At 39.9% G+C, this 22,664-nt stretch overlaps 1 protein-coding gene across 6 annotated transcripts in view; it reads left to right on the top strand.

The window, feature by feature from the left end:
* The first annotated feature begins 6,608 nt into the window (after positions 1-6,608).
* Positions 6,609-22,664, top strand: part of EFR3A (EFR3 homolog A) — a 77,633-nt gene continuing 61,577 nt past the window's right edge. Inside the window, exons 1-3 of one of the 6 annotated variants that reach the window (XM_050329239.1) lie at positions 6,609-6,692; positions 11,127-11,180; positions 16,960-17,040. In XM_050329239.1, the coding sequence (XP_050185196.1) occupies positions 17,028-17,040 (13 nt within the window). In that variant the 5' untranslated portion in view covers positions 6,609-6,692; positions 11,127-11,180; positions 16,960-17,027. Of the gene's footprint in view, positions 6,693-7,043; positions 7,173-11,015; positions 11,181-16,959; positions 17,041-22,664 lie in introns of those variants that run through there. The other 5 variants (XM_050329259.1, XM_050329269.1, XM_050329287.1 and 2 more) reach the window with 5 other exon arrangements.

The raw sequence follows: 22,664 nt of genomic DNA, 5'->3' as shown, positions 1-22,664 counted from the left end.
AGGCTGAAAACGGAAGAGAATAATTAGATTCTATTTTTGGATGTTATCATAATAAAATATTTTGACATTACTCTCCTATTTTATAGGAGAGGCAAGAGAACGCTTCAAGATATACAGAATATGCCAAGGCACATCAGCAGCTCAGTGGAATGGAGTGGGAACTTGCCTAATATACAAAGTCACTGATTCGGATCATGACAAACTGCAATGGGATCAGCTGAGACCCGTGCACGTGTCCTTACAGACAACACTTCAGGAAATCTGAGTGTCACATGCCATATGTGAGGCATCCCATTGCCACCCACTCTGGACTGGTGAAGGCTCTGTACTTCATTCCCCTTCTGTTCCCAGCTGGACGAGTAAGTTAAATTTTAATAACACAGACCTCATTTTAACATGGTATTAAACCCACCTTTACTTTATAGAAACACTGCCTATCCTAAAAATAAAACCTATCAAAAATGCTCTAATCTGCCAGAAAAACATCATCATTATAGATACTTCTGATGCCAGAGGAAAGGATGAAAATTATGTAATCCAATGGAATAAAAATGTCTCCTCTGTTTGAATAATTTTGTTGCAAAGAATCTTTAGGACAATTAATGACACAAGAATAAAACCTCTCTGAATCTAAACTATTATTTGTTATCAAATATATACATGTGTGTAAATGTGAGAACTTTTCTTACATACCCGACATCTTTTATTCTCCAAGTGCATATGGCCATAGTTTTGAAAAGTATTTGGGGATTTTGGCTGCAATTTTAAGATTCTTGCTCTGAGACATCTGCAAGAAACTCACTTTTCTGACAGTGGCTGCTCAGCACTTCCTGGGAATTTATAAAAAAAAAAAAATGTAGTCATTCCAATCTATTTTTGCTGTCCCTCTGACAGCTGTCTTCCCAGTGAGCAGAGCTGTCACTGAGAGCTATCACTTGAGATGAGACTGGGAAAAAAAAAAAAAAGAGAGATCAACCAGGAACTACTCGATGGTTTGGAGGGCAGAACTGGCATGAACTCTCTGCTCTGCTTTTCACGGCTGGTTAATGTCATCAGTTGGCATCCACCCTGGCTCCTGACAAAATGAACAGTGACAGAGTAAAAGTCCTAACACAGGCCCTGAGGATTTGATCTCTGCAGTCTAACAACGCTTGGTAGAAACATCTTCTATCATCAACTACATTTGGACGGTTGTACAATGTCGTAATTACCATCCGTTTACAGAATCGACCATAAAAACACAAGGTTGGAAAATTACACCAACAGACATGTATTAACAAAATGGTTCTTCCTTTGGTGACTGACTTTTTTATAAATAAAACATATTTCAATGAAATGCCTGTGAGTGGCTTTCTTTACTGGTGGCTGAGCAAGTAGAGTCATTGCTGTGAAAACTCCTGTTTTCTCACTATGGAAAGCCAAAATTAATGTTATAATGAACTATAATTGCTCAGCAATTGGATTATTAATGCTCATCAATCCATCCTCTAATAATTTCTGTTGATGAATACTGTACATTTCCTTATCTCTTTTTTCTATCTATAACATTTTAAAATTAACTGTATAAAAGTAACATTAACTTTCTGTCATTCCTACATTATATTGTTGTCAGAGTACATTAATTCCTTCAGGGTTTCTTACTTTTCTTTTTCTTTAAAACTCCTTGAAGAGCTCATTCTCTTAAACCATCTAAGGCTAACTATTCATTCCTAAAACCCTTTTGAACCTCCATAAGCATTTCAAACTAAGGTACTTTTTGCTGCTTGCTGCAGACACCGAACATTTGATTATACTTTTAGGTGAATTAGTAATCCAATTAGAAAACACAGAACTGCTGCTGCCAAATTGCTCATGCAATTTACATTTTATTATTGGCCTCAGAACAGGACATTTCTGTCTCACACTTTAGACACTACCAGAGTGAACGCTCTAAAAGCTCTGCTGATGTAATGATCACAGAACCACAGAATGGGTCAGCTTGGAAGGGGCCACAGTGGGTCATCTGGTCCAACCTTCCTGCTCAAGAAGGGTCATCCCAGAGCACATGGAACAGGATTGTGTCCAGAGAGTTCTTGAATACCTCCAGTGTTGGAGAGTCCACAACCTCTCTGAGCAATTTGTTCCAGTGCATGGTGTCTCAGTTTAAATGAGACACAGGTGTTTTGCTGAGGATGAGCTATGAGGAATACCCAAACTCCTCCCTCTAAGCAATTGTAAATCCAAAAATAAGAGGCACTGATTGAGAGGGGAAAAAATGTGGAAAAAGGTAAAAATAACAGCCTTTTATTAAAAGATATATGTGTATTGGCAGAAACAATGAAAGAGAACAAGTAAAACAATCAAACAGTACTCCTATACCCATAAATAATCCCCTTCAAAACAAACCAATAAACAAACACAGGAAAAAAAGGTAAACAGTTCAGTTTGTGCCCTTTGGTGCAATTCTAACCACAGTCAACAGGGGGCGCTGCTGGATCAGTAGAGATGCAGAGTTTGTAGTGTCCTGTGCCAATCACCAGGGGGAGCTGTTGGATCACTGGAGATGCAGAGCCTGCAGTTCTGTATGCTGGTCAGCAGGGGGCGCTGTGGGATCACTGGTCGTTGCCACGTGGGGGAACACACTTTGGGGTGTGTTGGAGAAACCAAAAATGGGTTTCCCAGACACACACCCACTGAGAAAGGGGAGAGAGAGGAGGGAGAGAAACAACAACAAAAAAGGTCCTCCCCAATGGGAACTCAGTCTGTCCTGCTGGATGAATCGTGTGGTATAGTGTTTCCTCTCCCTTTGATGTGCACAAGGGCCGCTGCTAAGAAACAAACAAACGGGAACAGGGAAGGGGAAAAACCTCCTGAAACAGGTCCTCTCCGATGAAAACCCAAGCAGAATTCACAGCTGACAGCCAAGCTGAGAACAAAAACCACTCCAAGCTCCTACTCTGACCTTGTTCCAGCTTTAACAGCCACCTGAACTCCTCCCTCCGTTTCCCAGGAGATGAGAGGAGAGAAAACGTTAAAAGGAGCTCCTCACCCTCCCCCTAAAGCAAGATTCTGAGGGTCATTAGCTAGGAATGTGGCCTTACCAGCAGCTTCTTTTGTGTTTCTTAACTGTTCACTTAACCTCCCTTCGAGCAGTGGGCAGGGGGAAGGGAAAAGTTCCTGCTTAGTTTCTAAGAACGAGCAAAACCATGATACATGGTCACTCATAATTCATGAAGTATCCACTTCCGCCTGTTGCCTTTTGTCCTTTTGCTCGGCACCACCGAGCAGAGCCTGGTCCATCCTCCTGACACCCTCCCTTCAGATACTGACAGACATGGATGAGGTCCCTCCCTCAGTTCTCGAGGCTGAACAGTCCCAGCTCCCTCAGCCTTTCCTAATAAGAGAGATGCTCCAGTCCCTTAATTATCTCTGCTGTCCTCTGTTGGACCCGCTCCAAAATTATGACCATCACTTTTTAAAGAAATGTAAAGGCAGGTCACTTGAGCCATGGAATTTCGTGGATATGGGGATCAACACATGTATGAACTGTTGCTCCAGGAGATTTAGGAGATATTCACGCAAAACTGGGCAGTCCACTTAGCTGGGGCTTAGGATGAGGGAAAGTAAAGTGAGAGAGATTGGCTACAAATTAGTCATGTAGCAATGTTATCTGTATGCAATTCAACCTTTTTTTAATCTTATTGGGTAGTGTGATTGTCATTCTTCATGTGGTCAAGTGACCAGGTCCGTCTTTCATTGACAATAAACGAAAAATTGGTGTTGGACAGAAAAGTGTCTGGATACTCTTCTGATGTCCATACTAAACCAAAACATTCTTGTATTTCACAACTAAATTTGCTACCCATTATATAACACATAAGGAAGCTCAAAGAGATCAACACATGCATATTCATAGACTACAGCTGTTTCCTCTGTTTTGAAATTGAATTAGGAAAACAGTTGTTTTGAATAACAACACTATAATTACACTAAGGGCTTTACTGACTTTTATTTAATATTAGATACCACATGGTTTATGTATAATATAAAGTCATAAAAGAGGCCTGCTTTAAAACATGCTAGTTCTCTTCAAACAAACCTCAATTCCAACACTATACGAATTTCATGATTTGAGCTTTATAAGGCTACTCCATATTCATAGCTGCTTGTAACACAATAGAAATATTTTTAAAAGCCTCAGAGAATAAAAGGTATTCATCACAAAAACAGCATCTGTAATGTCAGGCAACTGAAATTTTGGTTTTAAACTGTTTAAGAGAAATTAGGATGTCCATTTATATCCATGAGTATTGGCTGAATGAACATCAAACCATTCAGACAATTAGTAAGATCTGGGAACTGCACTATTTGCCAGCATTTTGGTGAAACCCTATGGCTTGATGAGCACGTTGGAGCCTGCATGCCCCTAGGCACAGTTAATAGAAAAATAAGATAAATAGCTAGAACGAAACACTTCAATAAAGAGAGCAGACTGCCTGGAGCTGATGGATGGCAAAATGATCTTTGAACTAAAGCTGCATCTGACGTGAGTTAAGGGTATGACGATTCATTCGTATTTTTGGCTGACGAAAAAATTTTTTAAAACTTTCCTCTAGGTTTCTGAAAATAACAAGGAGGATTATTATCACCAGCTGTACTTAAAGGACAAATGTAGCTCTATGGAATATCTCAGTGCTGACTGTTGTTGGCAGAAACATCAATAAATTGCGTGGTAATTCCAACATGTTCTGCTTTGCAGGCAGTGACTCAACACGCATATTGAGTATGACTGTTCACTGTGTGTTATCACTTTCATTATGTTTGACCCCAAGAGTTCAAAACCATAAGCTGTGTTTCAGAAATCTTATAAACGAACAAGAAGGACTTTAGTTTCTTCCTTTCACTCCCTCAGTTGCACCCACATGTGATAGTCTGGCCAATTTTTGCAAATTAACATGCCTTGGATACTGTTGAAAACTGTGAGACGTGTAGACATCTCACCTCCTCAGTTTCACATTTTTAGGGATTATTTTCAAGGAACGCAATTGAGAAACACTGATTCTGTTTCGACTATTGTTGAAAGAAAATAGATTAAAAAAATGTTAAGAAAATCAAATGCTAGTCTTTAATAGATGCAACAGGAGGAGACCTGAAGTCAGTAAAATATATAAACTCAAATGGACTCATCCACCTAACCTGGCAGGTGGATTGACTCTTCCTTCAGAAGGAACTACAGCAGGAAAGGGGTTGTGAGGGACTTTGTACTGCACTGATGGGCTCAGGTGAAGTGCCGGGTCCTGCACTTGGGTCACAACAATCCCTGCAGTGCTGCAGGCTGGGGGAAGAGTGTCTGGGAGCAGCCCTGAGGAAAAGAACTGGAGGGTGCTGATCAACAGTAGCTGAATATGAGCCACTTTGTGCCCAGGTGGCCAAGAAGGCCTGGGCTGTGTCAGCAACAGTGTGACCAGCAGGACCAGGGCAGTGATCCTTCCCCTGTAGCCAAAGGGGGCACTGGTGAGGCTGCACCTCAGATCGTGGGTTCAGTTTTGGACCCCTCACGACAAGACATTGAGGTGCTGGAGCGTGTCCAGAGAAGGGCAACAGAGCTGGGGAAGGGTCTAGAGCACAAGTCCTGCGAGGAGAAGCTGAGGGAGCTGGGGGTGTTTAGCCTGGAGAAAAGAAGGCTCAGGAGAGACTGCTCTCTACAACTGCCTGGCGGGAGGCTGTAGCCAGATGGGGGCTGGCCTCTTCTCCCAGGCAACAAGTGACAGGACAAGAGGAAATGGCCTCAAGCTGTGCTAGGGAAGGTTGAGGTTGTTCATCCGGGAGAAATTCTTCACTGAAAGAGTGGTCAAGCATTGGAAGGGGCTGCCAGGACAGCGGTGAAGTCACCATCCCTGAAAGAGTTCAAGAAACGAGTGGACGTGGCACTCAGTGTCATTTGACAAGGTCAAAGGTTGGACTCAATGATCTTGGAAGTCTTTTCCAAACTTAGCAATTCTATAATTAAATGAAACAAACTTTTCAAATTTCCCCTTGCCCGTCTAGAAAATCAGGCATCAAAGGCATCAGATTTGAAAGCCAGCAGTATTATTTCCAGGAGAACAGACTGGGAGGTTGTGCTGGCTTGGTTTTCACGTGATTCTAACCGGGGTTTGGCATCACGGCGTGTGTAAGTGCATTTGAGCTCTGGTCTCAGCGGAGCCCCCAAGCACCGCTCTTCCTCCCCTTCCCCTTCCTTCAGCCCACGGCTGAGGGGAGCCCAGCACAGCCACGGCCGCTCCCAGAGCCCCGATCCGACGGATATCAGCACAAACTCCCAGCCCAGGACAGAACCCTCCCTCACGGCCGCCCCTGTCCCGGCTGGCGCTCGGACACGTGACCCGGGACTCTGCCCCCAGGAGCCGAGGAGTCCGAACCGCAAGGGCTGCTGGGAGTTGTAGTCCAACGCGGAGGCCTCCGTCCGCCCGGCCCGCGCCTGGCGCTGCCTAGCCGGCCCCATGCCCGGGGTTGTTTCCTCGGGCCGTGCCGAGGCGCTCATTTGCCCGCGATGAGCCCTCGTTGTTCCCTCAGTGCGGGAGAGATGGGTGGAGAGGGGTAAGGCACGGCTTCCGACAGAACTACACCTCCCGGCGTGCACTGCGCCCCGTGCTCCTCAACAAGGGGTGGGGGGAAGATGGCGGCTGCGGAGCCGAGCGGGAGCGGCGGCTGAGGTGAGTGTGGGGCAGTCCGGCCGCGCTCCCGTCGCCCGCGCTCACCCTCCCAGCCGCCTCCTCTTCCCGACCCTCCGCTCCCTTCCCTTTGTCCGCACTCGGGATCGAGGAGGACGCGCCAGAGGGGCGAGTGCTGAGGGGGCGGCGGGAGGCTCGGGCCCCCCGGCTGCGGTGGGAGGAGAATCCCCAGGGCATCGTCTCAGCCCGGACCTGCCGGTCCCTGTGGTCCCGGCGTGTCCCTGTGGTCCTGGCGGGACTGTTGGCTCTCCGTCCCCGGAACGGGCGCCTGCTCCCCACAGGAGCTGTGCCGGGGGGATCCCCCCGCCTTTCACGGGGAGGGCTGTGGCTTTGGGATTTCCCTCAGCGGGTTTTCCTCAAATGGACTTTAACACAGCGAGATATTAAGCCAGCCAAGTGCAGATTTACAGACAGACGACACTGTGAGCCTGCGTAGCTTCGTCTTCTACTTTAAAGTTAATTGTGAGTCACGGAGCCGTGCTTTGGATAATTGGGGTGTAGGTTCACAAATCCTGTTATTGAGAACTAATTATAGCACAGTGTGTCTCTCTGGGTACATCTAGGAAGGGATCCCGTGGTACTTTGAGCTGATACACAGGGGGGAAAGGATCCCGGGTTGGATAGATCTCTGCTCTGTTGTAGAACTTGTGGCAAAGCCTCTAACTTAGAACCAGAGTTTTAGTGCCTTTATCAAAACGAAGTTTGCTCGCCCAGATTTTATACTTTGTAAAGCTACATCAAATGTTTGCTGTGCAAATCGAGTAGGTAAGCTAAAACCAGAGTTAACAGCCAAGGCTTTGGGATTTTATAGGTAATTACTTCCTGAATTATTTGTAATTCAATCTAGTTAATTTGAAATGTTTTCTCAAAAACCATCAAGGCATCTTGCTGGAAGACTACATGGTGAAATTTCTCTGAGAAACTGGTGCTTTGGAGTTGAAATCTTGACTGTAGTGCCCTGATATGCCTAAAGGCTTATCCATTAAGCCTTTTAATATTTGTCTAAAAAAATGCTGCTAGAATGGGATTAATTTCTGATTCAGGAAAAACCTCATAAAGATGGGAAATAGAGTACAGTTTGTAATTGTTTTAAAACTAAATATTTTTATATTTAATCCATTCATGAAAATGTTTTGTGGTTAATGATGGCCGGTAACTTCTCTGTACTTCTAATCCAAACTTGTTCAGGAGAAAAGAATGAAAAAATTTCATATTATGTGCAAGTTGAGAGATGGACTAGAATACTGATTGGACTTGGCAGTCAAACTACAAATATAATAAAAGGGGATTTCACTCTTTGAAATTATGACATCTAAATTATAGAGATAGAAACAGCTTTGGTTGGTATCAGTGAGTTTTAACTGCCCAGCTTAACTCTGTAAGGAGTAATTCTTCTAAGGGTACTGCACAATTTTTAAACAACTTTGAAGACACTTAATTTTTTTAAATAGAAACAAGTCCTGTTTTCTATAGTTGTATTCTCTTTTAGGGAGGAGAACAGGGTAGTCTCATTAACTGAACTCATGCATGGCATTGCTTCTTCACCTGAAAAAGCTAATTCAAAATAAAGTCAGGTGCTTTCACAGAATTACACTGTGCTACGTAAATCCATCTTACGTTGCGGTTTTGGGTTCTGGTAGGTGGAGTTGGAGCCTGACTTGTCTACATTTAGGAATGAGTATGTGGCTTATTAATCTTGCATTGCACTGGCCATTTTCGTACCTTCCAAGCTAAAGACATTGATTAATTTTTCAAATAGGAAATATGAGTGGGGAACCAAGTGATGTGAAAACTTAATGTGCAGTGGATTTTTAATTTTTCAGTTCATGCCTGCCTAGCTTGGGTTGCCTGACTGTCAGAGGTGCTTAAACCTCTGCTCTACTTTGGCTTAAGTTGGAGGAATGAATCGGTGCCCAGCTGACAATTTGATTTTGAAGACTTAAAATCAAGTGAAACATTTACGGTGTTGCATAATAGAATAACATGTTAGAGAGTACATGTTTTGTACTTTCTTATTATAAGAAAGTACAAAAACTCAGATATGCTGACTTCCTTTGCTTGTAGCACAAGGTTATATATATTTTTCCATTTTAGATCGTTTGAAGAGGTCCACTTTTTTAGGGCAGACAGGAAAAAGATCTTTGCTCTTCTGTTTGGTTTTCAGTGCCACTTATGGAATCCTGTGATAATAATAAGTAGTTTGTGCTTATAAACTATACTTTAATTTCAGATCCCAGCTTAGTTAATGAAAAAAAATCAGCAAGTCGAACAAACTGTATTTTCATTCTTGTTCTGGTAGAACAATTGGGTTTTTCTGTGCTGGGTAAATTGTGTAGAATCTTCTCTAATCTGAAAGGGTTTGTTCAGAACAATGACTCTTGCATGTCATGCAAGTGTTGATTGGCTTTTTAAGGTGCATTCACTATCGTTGCACTTTGAATATAATTGGATTTAGAATTATTGTTATATCCCTGTGAAAACAAAATAAGTTTTAGTCCTCCACAAAAAAGTAGACGTGATTTTATTTATCATTTTAATACCCAAGAGTCAGTTCCTTTGGTGCTGGAAACACTGTATACATACATCCTTAAATTGCTTCTGGTGATCTCAAGTGTCACAAAATGACATGGAATATGTTAAAACAGTGTTAGACACTATTTAGTAATCTAAATATCTCATGCTTTTCCACATCTCTCTTTTAATTGGAGCCAAGTTCTACTTCTGTGGGTTTGGTTTTATTTTTTCCTATCACTATGTAAAACTTTAATTCAGTGACGAACAACCGAGCAGACTCATGGTGGGAAGCTTCTTAGTTTGGTTTAGTTTAGTTCTGTTCTGCTGGAACAGAAAACAGCATCTGTGAATTAAACTTTGCCCCAGGCCAAACGAGAAAGGGATTGAAGGTTTTATGGAGAGGGAACTGTATGGTCTGTTCTGCTTGTAGAAGCCAGGCCACCTCCGTATTGAATTTTTGGTCCTGTTACAGATCTTAAAATGATTAAAAATCCAGTGAATTATTTAAAAACAGAGCCAAATATCTTTGGCTTGTTTTAGTTGCTTATACAATTTTTAAAATAATTTCTGCATTAATATCTTCCCAAGTGAGTTGACTTTGCTGGCAGTCATTTCCTGCTGGCTGGTGATGGTCAGTAAAACACTCAGGGTCTCTGGCACCTGACTCCCTGAAACTGTCACCATGTTCTTTGCATTTTTATGTTCTAATATGCTAGTAAATCTATCTTCTGTAATCTCTCTTAAGTTAACTACACTGAATTAGAGATTTTGCTTTTCCATATGTCTCTTGTCCATCACAATCCACAGCATGTTTTCTTTTATAAAATGATGGTGCTTCTCACTCTGTCCTTGGAGAGGGACACACAGAGCTTTCTAATAGGAAGGATTATTTTAAATAAGTTACTTTGAAATACTATTTTTAATCACAGTTGCTGTCAACAAATTGCAAACTTTGATTGAAATACATGTACAATGTGAATCAAGTTTATTTTTAGCAACTGTAAACATTGCTTTAATGTGTGGTCATTAAAACATATGACCAAATAAAATGTTTATTCTCACATTAGCAAGTTAGCAGTCTCTGAAATTATGTTTATTTGGTGTGCATATACAGTCAATTCTTAGATGAATATCTTTTATTTAATCTTTTAATTGTATTTTTTTAAAACAGCAAAGCTCTGTGTCTTTAACTGAGATTTTGTTTTTATTTGTGGAAGGGTTAATTTGCAGGGAGGTTGCATTGAGCAGTTAATGAAACCCAAAATGCACTGCTTTAATATAGAAAAATCTTCAAATGATTTGTACTTTAATGCTAATTAATTAAACGGTGGATTAGGCTACTTTTATCCTCAAAATAGATTATTGTAACTTCAATTGAATTAATTGTATGAACATATTTAATTGCCTCAAAAATCCTTTGGTCAGCTAATGTTTACAGTACTTTGCACTCTGATCTGCAAAATCTGCCTTTTTTTGGTACTGGGGAAAAATGCCCTAGAAAGTGTCACACATGTTGTTGTTTTCTCATAATGTTGAACAGAAACCTCTCCGAGGAATTTTAGCAGGCAAGTGCTGTGATTTCCATCTGAAGGGAAAGTGTCCTGTGAGGCTGTACCCGGTTTAGCATCCTGGAACAGTGGTATTTGGAAAGGTCATCCCAATACACACAGAGCAAAATGTTTATTCTGGCTTCAAAGGCAAGGATGGAATGACTGCACTGGCAAAACCTACATATAGTCTGGTCAGATAAAATGATATCTGGGTTTCTGTGGTAACAGCCTCTTTGGTGTTGGAGCTGAAGAATGTGACTTTGGCTCATTCTGCAGAAGTTACTGTGTGTATTTGGATGTAAATTGTCTAAAGCTGTCGTCTTGACTTTTTGTTTGTTTGTTTTCTTTATAGTTTATTATGTTTTTGCAAAGCTGAAGACAGACTCCTGATTAATAATGCCTGCCAGTAAGTATTCTTACTTTTAAGTACATTAAGACAATATTTAGGGGCGTTTACTATTAAGATATTTTCTTTGGGGATTAAAAATTCTAGCAAAATTAAGATGGAAAAAAGAATTACACTTGCTGTCATTTTTAGGAATTTTAAGATCTCAGTGTTATCTGGTCTCTATAAATCTCCATATGTTTTTCAAAGAACCTGATGTAGGCTCTGCATTTTCCTTTTCGATCAGAAATTCATGGTTTAACACTGATGAATTTTGTGATTTAAAGTATGTTCTGGAATAGTTGTATTAAAAAAATAAAAATATACTCTGATGTAGATATAATTCTGTCTTTGGAAAATGATAACTAGTGTTTATAGAACATAGAATCACTATTTAGGATAAAAAGTGATAAGGCTTAAAATTTTTAACATTCAGTGTTAAGTGAGATTTTTGAGGCAGATGTTTCTAAGAATCAAATTACCTTCAAGGGTAGCAAATTTCACTAACACAAATGCTCAAGTTGTGAAATGTGTTATAATAGTATTAATTTAACTTTTTTTTAAGATTATTTCTTTCTGTTTTTTATTTAGAAAACATTCTGCATGATCTCTAGTAAGATTACCAACATCAGACTTTGGATAAAGCAGTCTGCTTTATCCAGAGGATAAAGTATTCATAAAGTTACAGTACCAATCGTATTGCATGCACTTTAATTATATAGGTTTGTAATGGATTTCATGGATGTTTAATTTCATGAGGAAATGTTTGAGCACTTTTTTTTTGCAGTGATTTGTAGTAAGCTGTGACTACTGGGTACTAGAACTGCCTTACAGTAATTCTGTGTTGTGTTGTTTGAATGAACCACTTTCATGTAAAATATCTTACTGTATTTGGGTGTCTTCTGCTTTTGTGGTAAAAACTCAGTAGGTTGAAATTATTTCTCTGCATAGACGTGGCTCTGTAACAGACTTGTGCCACATATGTGTGTATTATGTCATACATGTACATGAGAAGCTGCCGGCGTGGATTGTGTCGACTGGGATTCAGGTTTGTAACACGGGGAGCTGCTGGTGAGGCTTCAGCTGCTGGTCAGTGCTGCTGAGGCCTCTGTCATGGGACTCACTGCTGCTGTGAAGGAGTGTGTGGGTTTCTTAAGCAATTAAATTGCAAAAGTAATATTTTTTTTCTTCTAAACCAGTTAGGCTTGTGTTCAGGGTCGTTACTTCTAATGCATGTAGAGCCTGCATTTCTGCAGCAGATGGAACTTGGAGGAGACCAAAACAACCCATGGCAGTGTTTGTCTGCACGAGACCTCCAGAGCTCCAGAGCGTTTATTTGTCTTTAATGAGTTTAAGTGCACAGGTGAAGGGAAGGGAACCTAACAGATGCGTGTGTGTGTGTGTGTGTATTGCAACTCTTAAGAAATTTCATAACAGGACTTTAGTAACATTTAACTTCCAAAAGTGATGGCCATGAAGAAGTGTGATTGGATTTTAAGGCAAAGAAACATCTTTTTGTGGCTGGTTTACTTATTATCAGTAGAGATAAAGAGAGCCTTCAGGATGTCAGCTTTGTTGCATGTGAGAAGAAGAGCCTCTGCCTGCTAATTTAGGTTTCTCTAGAGGTTCCACAGGCTTCTTTTCAGAGCATTTTGGTGGGCTGAGCTGCTGCTATTTAGTGTTACTTTGAAATCTTAAAGTATTTATCCTTGAAATGCGAAAAAAGTTGTTTCGAAAGGCTGGATCATTTTAAATGTTATTATTTTTTTTCCCATGGAGTTCTCTCATCCCACGCATGAAGAAACGCAAACATCTTTTGCAATAAAATGTGGAAAAGGCTGTTACTGTGAGACATTTTCCATAAACATCTTTGTCATGCTAGAATGAGTTCTTTATAAATTAAGTAGAAAAATAATATCTAGTTAACAGGAAAGTTTGATGGAGTTCTTGGGTCCTGCTGACCAACTCCCTCAGCCAGTGTTGCCCTTCTTGTTTTCCTGAGTTTATCTATCAGTTCCTGCTGGTAATTTTACCCCTTTTTGCAGTACAGTTGTTAAGAAATGCGTAGGGCTGAAAGTGGTGTTTGGAAATATCAGGAGAGGCCAAGGTACTGGTATTACATGAAGACTGAATAAGAGGACTTAATTAGTCTTTTTGGAGATTTTAGCTATTCCTAGTGACATTTTAGAAGTCAGTCTTGAAGTTACTGTGCATGAAACATTCACAGGACAGTACTTTTTATCTCATTCAGTATTAACTGTGGAAAAAAATAGGCGTGTAGTCAGAACTGGGATGGGGTGCTGGGAGGGGGAGAGATGAATGTAGATGGTTAACCAGAGGTGTAATGCCCTTCTCACTGAACTCAGTCATGAGTGCTGCTCTTTGCACTGGTTGGTTGTTACATATTCCGGTTATCAGATTTTCAGTTGATGTTTCTGCTCAGTGATCACATTTAGGAATGCAGGGATTTTGTGTTGCATTGAATCATTAATGAAATAATATTAAGGTTGTAGTCTCAATGCAGTAATAGTCTAAAATAGTAAAAAAATCTTAAGATGTGAAAGTGCTTGGCTTTGACTATCCATGGCATGACATTTGTGTTGATATCTAGTCTGCAGGGGAGGTGCCAAGGCTTGGCTTTTCCCTGCATTCTTTATAACTTTACGTTTTGAGTTTCTCTTGTGCCAGTAACTTGGGCATTGAGGTGAGATATGTTTACAAACATGGTGTCTTTGGCTAAAGTGCAAATTCTGAAATGTTGAGAAAGCAAGTATGTTTTCTCATTGCTGTTATGATACAGTACGAGCAGAGCAATTTGAGCCACAGCTATTTTGTTAACTGTTTAAGCTGTACCTTACCACAAAGAAACTGGGGATTTAAAGATTAATTCATGCTTTTATTTAAATTATTTTTTCATTAATTCATGTTTTATTTAAAAGCAACCCCAAAGAACTTATAACCAGGTAGCCTTTGCAGCACAGACAGTATGTGTTTTTCATTTGCTTCAAGTGTGCTCTCAATTTCCATGTTAAATAACTTGTGTAAATAATTTCGTTTAACCTACTTACGGAACATGGGTGGTTTGGGTAGGTTTGTTTTTGTGGGCTGCATTTGGATTGAAATGTCACAAATGCTTGTGTTAAGGAAAAAAAGCAGTAGCTAAGTCATATATCAAAACATTTGTTTAAGAGAGTCTTCTTTTTGAACAGTATGTTCTGGATATTCACACTTATTAATCAGATGCTTGAAACACAGCTTGGTAGATAATGAGAGTTTTTTTCAGAAACAGCTAACCTACTTACTGGCTGTATTCCCTGACTGGAATTAAACATTTAACTTAAAGGCAGATTTTGTACTAAAATGAAATTGCTTGAACTAGAAGAATTATGTGTGATATAGGTGAGAGCACCTGCTGACATCAGAATACATCAGAATGTATTTTACTGGTGGTAGCTCTCTGTGTGATTTTTTTTTCTTTTTCTTTACTTATTCTTTTATGGCTTATGCCATTAACATAATTATATCTTTGCTTTTCAAGGTTTTGTTAATAATAATTATGCTAAACTGTTTTAACTGCTGTCAAGTCCTTATGACTGATGGTAACATGTAAGTTGAGAGCAAATAAATAAAAATAAGGATTTTGCCAAATGTAATTTTCCCACATTCTTCCCTTGAGTTACTGCTGTGAAATTTATTATTATGAACACCTCCTACGCTATTCTGTCAAATATTTGCCAGTTGGAAAGAGACCACTCTGATTTAAGAGGTGCATGTATCAGTGGTGAGGAAAATATTCCATGATTTGACCTGGTTCTGGTTACAATGAAGTGGCTGTTTTGGTAGCTTCAGAATGCACCTCCAAGGGTACTCAGTGCAGATTGCTTCGTGTCAAACTGCATAACACTGTGTTTCCTTGGCCTTCCAAACACCACGTGGCTTTTTGCCAGTTGTCTGTGCAGAGGCAGCTACTCTGGCAGAAGGTGGAACTTACTGGTGGCTTCCCTGGTTGGTGCCAGGTGAAAGTAAACAGAAAATATAACAATTGAACAGTGCTTGTTTTTTTATTGTATTCAGGGATGTTACTGCTTTCAGTTACTTCATAGTCTTTAAATAAATAAATGACCCTCCTCCCAAATCAAAAATACCCACCAGACTTTTAAAAGTATAATCTGCTATGTGAATAGAGCTTCCTTGCCAAGTGTGGGAGGGAAAACAGCACTTGAAATGGAATTTGAAATGAGTGAATTCTTAACTGGCATTTAATGTTCTTAACACATTTTAAGAGGCAGGTGATTTCCTCATTTTGGGTTTCTCCCCTCACAACAATTTTGGGAAATTCATGTATTTGTGTTTTGGGATTCTAGTTTTTATTGAATATATAATAAGTGTTAATGAGATTGTTAATGGAAAGGGAAGATTTATCTCCCTATGAAGTACAGTTCTGAAGCCATGGTGGCTGGAGATGTGATCCTTAATGTGTCTATATAAATATTTCATGGGCTAAACATGCTAATGTTTTTACTGAAAATTAAACCATAGTTCTTATTAATAACAGTATCTACTCTCCATCCAACATACTTTTTTCCTCATCTGGAGTATGTTTCTCTTGTAGCCTTCACCCTTTAAAACCATAAATGGAACCTTTTATTTAATAAAGAAATTGTGATAATTGTTTTAATTTATTTTATAGGCAGTAGAAACCCTATTAATTTTTTGAGAGTATCGTTGACTACTTACAATAGAGTTAAATAGATTATAATTCTGTGGCGTTTTCCTATTTTGGCTATTACAGAAGAGTTACATGGGGGGGTATCTGACGTCATTGTCTGCAGCTTCAGTCTGTTATCTCAGGAGGAGAAACATCAGCAGCCTTGTATCATGTCCTTTTCAGCTACTAACCTAAGGGACCCAGGAACTTGAAAAACAGTTGCCAAGGGAATGTCATGGTTGGGCTTCCTTTGTCACTTTGCCATTTGCAAGACCTAGGCCAGAAAAGGAAAATAAGTGTGTTTCAGAATACCTGTAACTATTGTGTAACTACTGTGGCTACAGAATATATAATGGAAAATGCTTTCAATATGTAAACACTTAGATACGGAATTTTTGCAGATGATTTTTAGGGCACTGTCTTTTCTTCACTGAAAAGAAAAACTAGTAACTTCTCTAAATGTGTCCTTTGACAAGTCTAAGAAAAAAAACAAGACAGGAACTTGCAGCTGGAAAAGTGTAACTGTTTGTGCATCTGTTTATTTAACTCATGGTACATTAAGCAACTTTGAGTGCCAATGAATTGGTTGCTTCCATGGTCTTTAATGAATCTGCGTGGATTTCTTTGACAAATGTTCCTTTTGTTGTTTTCTGTTAGCTGGTAGTTCTGTGTACACATCATCTTAACCCCACTTAGGAAAGTTGATGTTTAGGAGCAGTTCCATAGAAAGTGGAAAACACTCCTATTAAGATATGGCAATTAAAGCCCAGTGACATCGTTATCGTTATTCATTCTTCCATTTCTTCCATTTGTTTTGGAACACACTTTAGTATAGCCAAGAAATGAACAATTTTGTTTCATCCATTTGTTGTCATAACCTGAGAAATTTGGTTTTTTCAGCTGTTATTTATGTGTGCACCATCTGGGCATATGACATAGAAAATTGAATGCTTTCAAGGTGAACTCCATTCAGTCCCCATCGAAGCCTTTATGTGCTTTTAAACCATACATGGACAATTCACCAAATGTTAAAATGTGGTTTAATAGTTTTCTCAGGTTTTATTAAAATATGGCTGTCGTTGTTATTTACAGAAATGACTTTGCAACTGTCAGTCGATTAACCTTCATGTGCAGCCTTGTTTGCTATTGATTTCTCAGTCATGGGACGAAAGGGTAAGAAGGCTCATGCTGACTATGCATGCAAGTGTCCTATTTTTTTGTGCATGACAACAAAGAAAAATCGATTTTGGTGAGTGGGGGGTATGATTTCCATTACATGATTAAATGCATGTCTCTGGAAAAGCCAGGATGAACCGCTTTTTAAAGTATTTTGACCTTCCCTTTCCTTGGTATATGGACTTTGCATCCCACCATCAACCACTGTGAACTCCAGTGGCTCTCTAGACAATCAGGTTCCTACAGATGGGAGGGTAGCCTTGGCTTTCCAAGAGTGCTACTTCATTTCTAGGAAGTTACGTCATTCCAGATTAATTCATGCAGGAATTAGACAGGAATGAATAGAAAGGTGAGGTAGGTAGATGAACAAGACTCTTCTTCTGCATCTGCCAAGAGTTCAGGAAGTGTTTGGAGAGTGCTCTCAGGCACATGGTGTGATTCTTGGGGCTTTTCAGTGCAGGGCCAGGAGTTGGTTGGACTCGATGATCCTTGTTGGGTCCCTTCCTACACAGAGTATTCTGTGATTCCTCATCAAACAACTTGTAGATCCCAAGACTTCAAAAAATAGTTGTTTCCTTTATAACTCAGTGTTCCTCTCCATGTCCAACTTGAGATCTGTTAAAGGTCTCAGTCCTTTCATTTTTCAAGAGCACATTTGTGATTCTGAATTGTACTTGGACCTGTTACAGTGTTTTGCTGATTACAGTCTGCACTTTGGCTTGAAATGGGCACCCTGAGTCTTCAGTTGTGGTTTGAGAATGCTTACTCATTCCTTAGTGAGAGGATGAGTAAGGAATTTCAACCTAACACTTTGCTATATAATTATATTAAATCAGTACTCCTTCCTGATTGTTTTCTAAAGCTGTTAATAGGTAAGGAAATATGTATAGATAAAGCTTCCCAGATATTTTGTTAGAACTACAGAAATGCACCAACAAATACAGAATAATTTATGCTATTAAAACCAATTTTCCTGTGTTCAGTAAAGTACACTCTAACTGTCTAATGATTAGAAAAGGACTTTAGGATGCTGATACGCTACTTATGAACTTCATATGTAATAAAATATGAATAGATATTAAATTGTAATTGATCTGTGTCTGACATGATTGAGCTAGCAGAGTCCTCTTGTCTTGTAATAAATGCAGTGTAAGCTGGATTTGGGACCTTTTCTATGTGCATGTGGTGTTTTTTTTAATAAGTTTGTGATTTGTTGTTGACATTAGTTTAGTCATGAGCTTGAAGTTCTTCACAACTGACAAAACATAATTTTTGCAAATTGAATCTGATGTTGGAATTGCAGCGTGATGAGAAGTGCTGGTTGTGGGCAGGAGCTGCTGGATTGCTGTAGAAACCGATGAGCCTGTGTGCCCACAGATGTCCCATCTGCTTTCCACGGAAAGCTGGGACACCCAGTATTTACTGATTAACGAGATGTGTTTATAAAACTACTTCTTTGTGTATAAATACAAAGCTGTCTATCTGGACTGAACAGTTCAGTGTGGTGGGAAACAGAAGTCGTGGTAGTAAAGGAATGTGGCCTTTGGGTACTGAAGGTGCACAGAAGAGCAATCCACTGCCTCTGTGTTCCTTGTGTACTCTCTGACTTATTAGATGTTACAGGAGGGGGGAGGATGCTTTTTAGTTACCTGGGATATGTGGTTCTAGATAGGAATATGTTTTACTCTTTAATCTCACTGTTTGGGAGAGGAGACAGTTCAGAACCTTTTAACAGCTGCTTTTCAGTTCTTGTAGGAAACCTGAATTCAAGCTGAAGCACTTTTTAGAACTAATATGAAAGGTAACAACTGTGAGGATATTTTATAACTCAGATTAACCTAGAAGAAGAGGGTTTTTTAGCAAAACCTGTGTCTTTCAAGTCTATGTTTAAAACTGTTTAATATTGAAAAGTTGTTGCATAAAATTCTGTTTGTTGGTTTGTTCAAAAGCTTCTCTCCTGTGAGGGCAGGATGAGCTAGGTAAAACTGTCTGCAAAGAAAGGAAAGTGTGAAAATGGAGTGTATTGGCAGCTCCAAGGACCTGTTTTTGTAATATGTAACAAGATTTTTTTCAAATTTTTGATTCCACGTTCTTTTAATAGAAACAATGTCTGTGTTTCCTTGTCCAAATTGCCATATCCAATTTTGTAAATGCTTTCCAGAAAATCAAACAGGTAACAATAGACACAAATCGGAGTATTTTATTGAGGATTGGTGATATTTAAATGAGAATTTGAGTTCTTGAAAGTATCCTCTGTGACTCTTTTTTTTCAAAGTAACATTGCAACATTTTTATTTTAGCATTTTATTTTTAATGTCAGTACAGTTTAAACACTTTCATGGCTGAACAGGAACAGATGTTTTGTTGTGTTTGGAGCCCTGTGTATGTGCCTCAGGAGAATTGCTGCACTCTGTTTTCTCAGAGGAGATACCACAGTATGGTTCTGGATGCACAGAAATGCTTTCATCTGTTCTTTCTTATGTTGCTTTCTATGTATGTCTGTGTGGGGGGAAATAAAATTTATGTAACGTGGTATAGAATTACTTGTGAACAGAACATTTTCTTTTTAATTGGGAAATGTTTTTCAAAATCTGTGCATATGTACTGAAGTTTGTAGCTGAATGTGCTCACATGAAGTTAAAACTTGTTATTGAAGCTCTGGCTGTGCTTATGTTGGCATTTGGAATGTTTTAATAGAAAAAAGGATCTATAGAACCACATACTCTTACATGTCCTGTATACAGCTCAGCAGTTTATGCTACAGTAGTTAAAATCCCTGAGCTAAACTTGCCAACTGCATTAGCTTTGAGAAAGAAGACCTGTGAACCTTTGCTTCCTCCTCCTCATCAGGACTTTTAATCATGACATACATTCCTTTTTCATTCACAGAAAGCTTCTTATGCCTTATTTTACTTCAAGTGACAATGTGGTACCTACTCCCTTGAGTACCTACCTCAGCCCTGTGTATTTGTGCAACGTGTGCTGGAAGTCACCATTGGGCAGGAGTGGAGAATTTAATCCTCCCAGCCTAGATACTGCTGTCATAGGATACCTATGATGGAGAAGTCACACAGCTGTTCTGAGCATCCTTTTTTTTCTCAAGAAAAGCAGAAAATTCTGGGAGTTCTTACCACTGCAGCTGTATTCCTGCCCAGTGAGTTGGATCAAGAAAAAAAAATGCATTGTCTTAAGGAAATGACAAAAATAACAGTAGTCAGGAAAATTCTTCATGCTTCTTTACATTCAGGTTTTTCAATTCACAAAGTTGCAGGTGTTTATCGCTCTGGGAAGACTCGAAAGCCTGGCCACTTGCTGGGTTGTTACTCACTGGTTTGAAGTGGGCTTGTCTTCTGTAGGCTACATTTACAATTGGGAGCTCCTGTAACTTGCAATATTGCCATGAGATGTTGCCTTTGATTTAGCCTCTGCTTAATTGACTGTCAACATATGCTCCTGATGCTCCTTCAGAGCTGTATCCAGACGTATGCTCTTGTTCCAGCTCCCTGTTGGTGCCCCTGTCATTCTTAGAATTCATGTATATACAAGGGGTGTTCCTTTAAAGGCAACAGCCTAATCCATGCAAATTCCTGTGGCAGAAGAAGTGAGCAGCAAGTGTTAAAACAGCAAAGTAATTTTCTTCCTTGTCAGGAAAGACGGCTATGTCCAGTAATCTGAGGAAATGCAATGGAGTGGGAAATGTGGAAAACCTATTTCTGAAATTTTAAAACTAGAACTGGGCATGGGTGGAGTGGCACAGAGAAAGTCCCGGTCTGCTATCTACTCTGCTACCTGGAGCTGGGACTGGGAAGAAAAGGTATGACCAGCTGGAGAATCTGGAAGGGGTTCTCTAGCCTAGGCTTTACGTGGCAGTCACCAAAGTTTACTGAGGCATTTAGCCAAGTATATATGTTTTTACCTGTAGTTGGCCAACCTGCTGATCAGAAGTACAGTTTGCAGGCTCCAGAAGCAGAGAGTGACCCTATTGGAATAATTTTGCCCTTGGCATCCCTCAAGAATTGCTCATTACCCACCTCTGGCCACCCTGGAGATAGGCTAATTGTTCCTCCTTTGACTGTTACCTTCCAACCACGCCTTCCATAGTGTCTTTTCTCCCCCTCAGACACAGTGTCCATCTCAATCCTGAGGTGCACCAGTACCTTCTGTAGAATGATATTCAGTGTAACGTGTTGCTCCTTAGATGCAACAAAATGGGAACAAAGTGGTAGGAGAGATGCAGGTGCTGCATCCCCTCTCCTCAGTGGAGCTCAGGGAGGAGTGTAAAGCAAGTTACTTGGCCTTTTGTTCCTATAAAGGTTACAGCACACTCTTCTGTCCCCTGCAGCTGGGAAGTGTTCAAGGATGGAGCATTCTGAAAATGGCTCATTGGGGTTAGAGAATAGGTTAGGGTCAAGATGAAGCCAGGCTTTCAACAGGGTGGTCTGGTACTGGGAGGTTACTTCTGTGCCAGGATCATCACTGTGCTGAGGAGACTCCATTCACCCATACTCATGGATCTTGGGGCAGGCCAGGCATTTGGACAGGCAGAGGTAGATCAAAATATTTGTGTTAAGTAGCAGGAGTAGAAAGAGGTTGCTGTGATAATGTCAGTCCCTCTTTACTTTTTTATTCTGAATTAATTAGTAGGTAAAGAATGTCCTCCTGGCTCACTGTGTTACTGGATGTGTACAGTGGGTGTTTTGTCAGTTTTATGAGTCTGCTCCATGCTCTGCTACTTGCCTGGATGGAGAAATAAATCCAGTTCATGTGCTTCAGAGAATACACAAAGCACTATGAGCCTCCATTTCCCTTCTCTTTAGTCCAGTAGTTTGCTTACGTCCCCATTTTTCAGATTCATGAAACACCTTGTTATGAAATCAGTGTTTGTTTATAAATAGGAGTGTGATGACACAAAACCTCTGGGTTGTTCTTTTCCTCTGCTGGGTTTATTACCCAGAACTTATTTCCTGACTGTGAACCAAATACTGAAAGCAGGAATGAAAGTTAGACTTGGCCCATTTTTTTTTTTAACCATGATCAGGTTATCGCTGCTACCTGTGAAGGAGAGGGGTCAAGGAGATTTATGTAGATATGTCTTTCCAGTCTCCTGAAGTCAGAGGGGCAAAACTTCTTTTTCATATTGTTTCAGTGATGAGAAATAAATGACCTTGACCAGCTTAATAGGAAGATAAGTAATGAACTAACAAGCAAAACTCATAATGTCATAGAGCTTCTTTCCCTGGAATCAAATTAATTTTAGGTAATTTTAATGCTGTATTAAAAATAGAGAGTGCTGGTACAATCTTGGAGTAGGAAAGGTGGAGGTGGTGTTGAGAGGAACGGATATGAGCAAGAAGTTACTATGTGAAAAGAACAAAGGTGGAGGAAAGAAGAGACAGTATGGAAACACTGCAGGTGGTGGAACTTGTGTAAAAGAATGCAACCGGAGAACTTGATGTAATGGAAAACTTCCTTTTAATGGATTAGGAGTCTTTAAAAGGCACTTTCCCGAAGATAATATCTTTCCTAGGGATTTGTTTTAATTGCTTCTTCAGGAAAGAATACTTCATTGAAGAAGCTTAGTGGTAAGCAGCTTGGGGATTTTTTCTGCTTCTTATTAGTAT

This window comes from Myiozetetes cayanensis, unplaced genomic scaffold, assembly GCF_022539395.1.
Source record: "Myiozetetes cayanensis isolate MyiCay16 unplaced genomic scaffold, myiCay2020 scf1, whole genome shotgun sequence".
NCBI classification, from domain to species: domain Eukaryota; kingdom Metazoa; phylum Chordata; class Aves; order Passeriformes; family Tyrannidae; genus Myiozetetes; species Myiozetetes cayanensis.
The sequence above is the reverse complement of the archived record's forward strand: the minus strand, read 5'-3'. Positions and strand labels throughout refer to the sequence as shown.